The sequence below is a fragment of the Sciurus carolinensis genome, chromosome Y (assembly GCF_902686445.1).
Source record: "Sciurus carolinensis chromosome Y, mSciCar1.2, whole genome shotgun sequence".
Lineage (NCBI taxonomy): Eukaryota > Metazoa > Chordata > Mammalia > Rodentia > Sciuridae > Sciurus > Sciurus carolinensis.
Window position 1 is genome coordinate 3,950,465 of NC_062233.1, and position 7,493 is coordinate 3,957,957.

The 7,493-nt window shown below is 43.7% G+C and overlaps 1 protein-coding gene across 1 annotated transcript; it reads right to left on the reverse strand.

The window, feature by feature from the left end:
• Positions 1 to 5,368: 5,368 nt before the first annotated feature.
• LOC124973036 (testis-specific Y-encoded protein 9-like) lies at positions 5,369 to 7,012 on the reverse strand. The gene is made up of 6 exons (XM_047537248.1): positions 6,959 to 7,012; positions 6,668 to 6,889; positions 5,977 to 6,054; positions 5,737 to 5,848; positions 5,498 to 5,643; positions 5,369 to 5,413 (listed from the first exon to the last, which is right to left on the reverse strand). The coding sequence occupies exons 1-6, from the start codon at positions 7,010 to 7,012 to the stop codon at positions 5,369 to 5,371; spliced, it is 657 nt and encodes a 218-aa protein (XP_047393204.1).
• Between the last annotated feature and the right edge of the window lie 481 nt (positions 7,013 to 7,493).

Here is a 7,493-nt window from a genome sequence, read left to right on the forward strand (position 1 = left end):
GTCGCGGGAGACAATCGGGGGTGTGCACAGGGGAAAAGCTGAGAGCAGGTAAATATTCATCCCCACACACAGGCTCCCTCAGCATACACACAGACGATATCTCCTTGTCCTTGATTCCAGCCAGGAAAATGGAGAAACCCAGCCATTCCAAATAGGATGATTTTTTTTTTATATGAAATTTTTATTTTGTTTTTTCAATTTTTACAAAGCACATTTTGATTCATTGTGCACAAATGGGCTACAACTTTTTGTTCCTATGCTGTACACAATGTAGATTCATACCATTCATGTAATCATACATGTACATAGGTAATGAGGTCTGTCTCATCTTTCATATGCCCCGCCCCTCCTCCCTCTTGTTTCTCTCTACATAATCTAAAGTTCCTCCATTCTTCGCTTACTCCTCAACCCCCCACCCCCATTATATATCATCATCCACTTATCAGGGAAAATATTTGGCCTTTGGTTTTTTGGGTTTGGCTTATTTCACTTAGCATGATATTCTCCAATTCCTCCCATTTTATCTGCAAATGTCATAATTTTTTATTCTTCTTTATGGCTTAATAATACTACATTGTGTATATATACACCACAGTTTCTTTATCCATTCATCTATTTGAAGGGCATCTAGGTTGGTTCGACAATCTAGCTATGGTGAATTGAGCTGCTACAAACAATGATGTGACTGCTTTACTGCAGTGTGCTGATTTTAAGTCCTTTTGGGTATAAACTGAGGGGTGGGATAACTGGGTCAAAAGGTGGGTCCTTTCCAAGTTTTCTGAGGAATCTCCACACTGCTTTCCAGAGTGGCTGCACCAATTTGTAACTCCACCAACAATGTACAAGTGTTCCTTTCTCTCCACACCCACGCCAACACCTGCTGTTGCTTGTGTTCTTAACAATAGCCATTCTAATTGGAGTAAGATGAAATCTTAGGGTTGTTTTAGTTTGCATTTCTCTGATTACTAGAGATGTCAAACACCTTTTCATATGTTTATTAATTGCCTGTATATTTTCTTCTGTGAAGTGTCTGTCCAATGGCTAGGTCCATTTATTGATTGGGTGCTCTGTATTTTTGGTGTATAGTTTTGTAAGTTCTTCATAAATTTTGGAGATCAGTACTCTATCTGAAGTGCGTGCGGAAAAGATTTTCTCCCACTTTTTGGGCTCTCTTTTCACATTACTGATTGTTTCCTTTGCTGAGAAAAGAATTTTAGTTTGAGTCCATCCCATTTATTGATTCTTGCTTTGATTTCCTATGCTTTGGCAGTCTTGTTAAGGAAGTCTGTTCCTAAGCCAACATGATGAAGATTTGGGACTACTTTGTCTTCTACTTGCTTGCAGGGTCTCTGGTCTAATTCCTATGTCCTCGACCCACTTTGAATTGAGTTTTGTGCAGGGTGAGAGAAAGAGGTTTAACTTCATTTAACTTTCATTTTACATATGCATTTCCAGTTTTCCTAGCACCATTTCTTGAAGACGCTATCTTTTCTCCATTGTATGTTGGGATGCCCTCTTTCACCACATCTATTCAACATCGTCCTTGAAACTAGCCAGAGCAGTTAGAAAGAACAAAGAAATTAAAGGGATACAAATAGGAAAAGAAGAACTCAAGCTATCACTATTTGCTGAGGACATAATTCTATATTTAGAGGATCCAAAGAACCTCACCTGAAAACTTCTAGAAGTAATAAATGGATTCAGCAAAGAAGGAAATACGCATAAATCTAATGCATTTCTATTCATGAGTGACAAATCCTCTGAAAGAGAAATCAGGAAAACCACTCCATTCACAGTTGCCTCAAAATAAATAAATAGATAGATAGATAGATAGATAGATAGATAAATAAATAAATAAAAATACTTGGGAATTACTCTAACAAATGAGGTGAAAACCTCTGCAATGAAAACTACAGAGCGCTAAAGAAAAGAAGTCAACGAAAACCTTAGAAGATGGAATGATCTCCCATGTTCTCAGGTAGGCAGAATTAATATTGTCAAAATGGCCATTCTATCAAAGGCATGATACAGATTCAATGCAATTCCAATTAAAATTCCAATGACATTCCTCATAGAAACAGAGAAAGCAATCATGAACTTCATCTGGAAGAATAAGAGACCCAGAATAGCCAAAGCAATCTCAAGCAGAAAGAGTGAAGCAGGTGGCATCGCAATACCAGAACTTCAACTATACTACACAGCAATACTAACAAAAACAGCATGGTATTGGCACCAAAACAGACAGGCAGACCAATGGTGCAGGCTAGAAGACACAGAGACAAACCCACATAAATAGTTACTTCATACTACACAAAGGGGCCAAAAACAATGAGTTTTTAAGTTGATTTTTGTTACTTCGTTTGGTCTTCCACATTTTTATTGATGCATTATGGTTCTATATGTTAATTTTTTTGTTTTGTGTTCGAAGACACCCAACATCTGTAGAATTTTTGTTTGTGCACATGTATGTGGGTGAGGGGAGATAACTCCAACTTCTGTGACGAAGGGCTCATTAAGGAATACTTATTACTGTCAGCATCATTGGTAAGAAGTGCTTCCTTGGATGGTAGGGGTAGGTTTAGCATTGCCTGGTGGCTGGGATCTGATTACATCTCATCTCTTTCCTGTCTTACAGAACATGAGGTGGCTTATTCCACCACTGTTTCCTGGCACTAGGACTACCAGAATGAAGGCCTCAGCTGAAGACACTACCCTGACCCTCTTCGACTATTTGTCTGCCCAAAATTGTCATAACTGGAATAGGACTGTGGAGGTGATCATGACTCTGGCATCATCGGTGAACTTATGGTGTTCCCAGCTGTTGGGGAATGGGATCTGAACCTTGACCTCACCTGTTCCATACCATCAGTGACGAATTGTGACCCAATCCTCCGTGCTACAGTCCTGGGGAGGAAAGCACAAGGAGGCAGCCAGATGTGGGGGCTGAAAACCAACATGGGACTCCAAGTTACGCAGGCTGTAGGGAAGACTGGAGCACCTGGTAACTGTTAAAGACTGGGAAATCCAGGACTGAGTCATCATTCCCTCAAACACAGAGACACAGTGACAGCTTGTGCAGGGGTGGGGCAAGGGGGGGAGGCAAAGGTATTACTGTGGAGGGTGACTGCTCACGGGTCCTGGGAAAGAAGGCAGACTGAGAATTAATTTTCTCTGAATTGCCATTCCATGGTTTTCACCCACACGCACACTTGCTAATGATTTTGTAGTTTTTGTTTCGTCTTCTTGTTTCATCTTCCTCCAAAGTGCCATGACACTTACAGGGCAGTACTTCACTAGGACCCTTAGACCAGGGATCCTTTGCTCCTTAATTTCCTCTGGATCGGGGGGATTCATATCTTCTGCATGGAGAAGACCTGCTTTGGCTTGCTGGGACTAAGCCAAAGGTTAATGTTCCATTTACCTCAGGCAGAACTACCTGATGCTTCACAAAGTTGTTTACACATGCCCACTGGTGCAAGCACACTGTCTCATGCACAGGTACACACAAACATGTACACAAGTGCCCCACTCTTCTGTATTTCTGAATAACTTGTATTCCTCCATACAATACCCAACACAGTGTTAACTGTCTGACCCCTTCCCAGCTCCATTAGCAAGCACTTGCTTCTCCTGGATGTTTGGTTGAGGAATGCCCAATATTCTGTGAATAAAAACAACCCCACGTGGCTTCATCAAGCACTTCCATGATATCCTTCTCTTACGAGGGTCTGGACAATGAACTGGGAGTACAAAGGTACAGAAGGAACTAGAACATGATTCTCTCAAACACAGGGGGAGAGTGAAAGCTTGTGTAGGAATTGGGCAAGAGAGTGGGGCAAGGGAATTACTGAGTTAACACCTCTGGTGATCAGTTCAAAGGAAGGGCAGATGGAAAGAAACCTGTTCCCTCATGATTTCATGGGCCTCTGGGAATTTATAGGTGTTTCTGGAGCCACATCCTTGCCTGAAAAATCAGAAATGTCAGAGGTCAGGAGAGTATGGGTGGAGGCTAAATGCATGTGTGGAACTATCTACACATGGGAGTATCTCCACCTCTGGTTTCCAGAGTTTGGAAATTCTGGTGCTCATTCCAGCATGCAGATTCATTGGTTTAGGACTTCCAGCAAGGCCTCGGCAGGAGGTGAAATCTCTGGAAAGTTAGAAGCCCTAGTGGTCCATATGAGTATATTTCTGCTTAGGGGACACTGTAGTGACATCTCCCTTGGAAGAACAGAAGGCCTCCAATTTAATTTCTCACATTTACTGCTCTTGAGAAGAACTGTGTCTTCAAAGAGAACTCAAAACATGACGGATCTTCACTTTACCTTATGTCTCCAGGGTTCTGCACCTTTACTTGGAATGTTTCCTATGTAGCTTAAAAATTCCAACATATATTTGATCAATTTATTCTCCCACAAGAAACGAGTACATAAACCCACAAAGATGCACACATTTGACTCTGTTTATTGCTCCTTTAAATATGAATTCAGACCTTTCCAGATGCCTCGCTGGTTGCATTTCATCACCCTCTGATCTGCTTTTCCTTCACTTCCTGGGCAGAATATCCTGCTGAGTATTCATCTCTTGGAACGTGACATAGCATTTATTTGAAAAGACATTTACCTACTAGTTTAGGTAAATTCTGATGCTCCATTGTATTCAGTTCAAAATCTGGGAGGTCCCTAAGACACAAAAACACAAAAATATTCCTTTTTTTTTTTTTTTTTTTAACAGCACAATGTTGAATTGAATTTTTTTTTTTTTTATTTTTCAAGGTCAGTCTATCCACTCCTGATTTGTGATCTCTCAGTTTTCCTGTTAACACGCATTCAAAAACCATTCCACATCACCCCACTGGAGCTTTCTCTGTGTAATAGGAGAAGGTATTGAGAGGAGATGTGTAAGAAAATAAATAAATGCTGATTACCAAAGATAAAGATTGATAACACAAAGCAGAAAGCATCCCCTAACTATTCACAGATATTGCTGGAAAGAGTGACACAAAGAAATTGTGGTAATCCAAAATTTAGTGTTCAGAGACCTTGGAGCTGGACTTGGTTGCCACAGGAATATGTCCAGGGAAGTGATGTTAATGATTCGGCATAGCTACTTTCTTTGGAACTCTGGGCATGACTATGCTTCAGAAGAATTTGATATCTCCATCTGTTTTCCCCAATATGCCTGTATCCCTCTCATGCCCCGGATGAACTGGGTTTTGTTACTCCTTCCTTCCCTCAGAGTCTCTATTTGTACCCTTGTGAAATTAAAGCCCAGGAACATGACAACATGTTTTACAAATTCTGCCTCCTCATCTGCTCACCTGTTCTCTCTGCTCCCTCTTCTAGTGACTTCGTTCTCTTGTAGTAATTCAGGGGAGTAAGCCACAAGTCCTTACTGATGATCTGGGAAGGGAACAAGGACAGGTCATGTCAAGTTTCAGACTCCATTCTCCAGCAGACCCCATTATCACTGATGTTATCACCCCCATGGAACCCACCTCAGTTATCCTGTCTGAGCCTGTGAAATTGTGATCAGTAAACCAGTTGAAGAAGTTAGGGCTGCTGTTGTGGTGCCTGCGGCTGCAGGCTTCACGTTTATATTCCTGATACCACTGAACTACAGTGGAATTAAATACTCTGTATCCTGCAGGAAGAGAGATATGTGGGAAGAAGTTGCAGCATGTTGTCTGTGAAAAACCCTCCATCTTCATGACAAATCTGGGGAGTCACTTCTTACCATTGATATTGATAAGATATTCCTTAGTGATCACTTCATTCCGAAAGTAAGGGTTGTTCCCAAAGAATAACATGATCTTGCAGCAATGACTGGGATGCTTGCGTTCTTCTACCTGTCAGAAGAGTTGAGAAAGCTTTAAACCTATTCCCAGTGACCTACAAAATCCTGTTTGTAGGAATCGGTTATTTCCCATATCCTCCCCCTGATCAAACCTCTGACCAGAATCTCACTGAGCCTGACCTCCAAGTCAATCATGTAGCTAAGCATGTCTTCATCTTGGTCACTGATCATTGAGGAGAGCTGGGGGTGGTTCACAAACTTCCTTGTGTCAAGGAGCCTTCAGATGCTATGGAAGGATATGTTATATAAGCAACTGTGGCACTCTGCAGAGTGAGGAGAGTGTGGGGCAGGGGCTCTCCCAGACATAAGCATTGCCACCTCTGGTTCTCATCAGACTCCTAAGATAATTGGGGGCACTGGGTGTGTGCAAGTCAGGCTGTCTGCACTAACTCTGGAAAAGGCTGCTTTCTCATTGTTCTTGGTATGTTCCCTTGGTGCTGAGCTCCAGACAAGTCTGTGAAAGTCTAAGTGTGTGCTGTCCTATCTTTGACTGACTATGGTTGTTATTCAGCCCCCTTTCCTGTGACTTTATTCCCGGGAATGCTGTGCTCTGAATAGCAGTTCCGTGTGAAAACTTGCAGTTTCTTATTTGAACTTTTACTCATCGTCTCCAGGACTTATTTTTCATGCCATATACAGGTTCAACAATGTCCACATGCCTTATTCTAGGACAGATTTCTAAGAGAGTGGCTTCAGATCCTGTTTTTACTCATCCTGCACATTCTGATGTTAACTGTTCGCCTGTATTACTCACTCTCCCCTCTATCCCAAGCCCTCATTGGGCAGTCAGGTATAAGAATCAAAAGGATACGGTTTTGGCCCAGAAGCCAGGAATGCCCTGGATGATGCTCCTTCTGCAATCCAGTTGAGGTTTGCGACGCTGCTTCAGCTTCTGCTTCAGACGGGCATAGGCCCTGGCAGCCTGGCTATTCACTGGTTCCAGAGCCAACTGCAGAGCCTGCAGTTCTTCCAGAGGCAGCCTGGGGCTGGTAGGTCCAGGCCTTGGCTGAGCTTGATGATCCTCTTCCTGCTTCTCCTGGCACTCTTGGTGATCCGGCTCCTGATCCACTTCCTCTTCCTCTTCTTCCTCCTCCTTCCCCACCTCCTTCTGCTCCTCCTCCACATCCTCTTCAGTAACTACCTCCACCACCTCCATTATGCCCTCTACCAACAGCACCTCCCCTTCTCCAATGGCCTCCTCCTCCCTCCACGCCCAGGCCTCTGGAAGGTGCATGGCTGCCACAGGGGCCACACCAGCCTCCTCACCCCTGCTGCCTGCCCCCTGCTGTGCCCAGTCACGGGCAGCGGCATCCTGTGAGACCTGACTCTCAGCGTATCCCTGTGCCGCCCCTGCTTGGGGGCCCCTTCTGAGATGGAGGTTGACCAGCTGTTGTAGCTCCTGGGCCGCCCCACACTTCTGGTCTTCTCCCTTAGTCGCCATGAGGCTCTGAATCACCGCACCAATGGAGGCGGCAGGAGAGCTAGCTTGAAGATCCAGGCTTGCAGGGAACAGAAGAGTGGGTGAGTGAGGGTACGTGAGCACAGGGATTGGCGGTAGAGGGTGTTAAAATGCGCCACAGGATTTAGGCGCATGCGCAGTGCTTTGTGACGTCAGGCCAGAGACCAGGAGGAAAGGT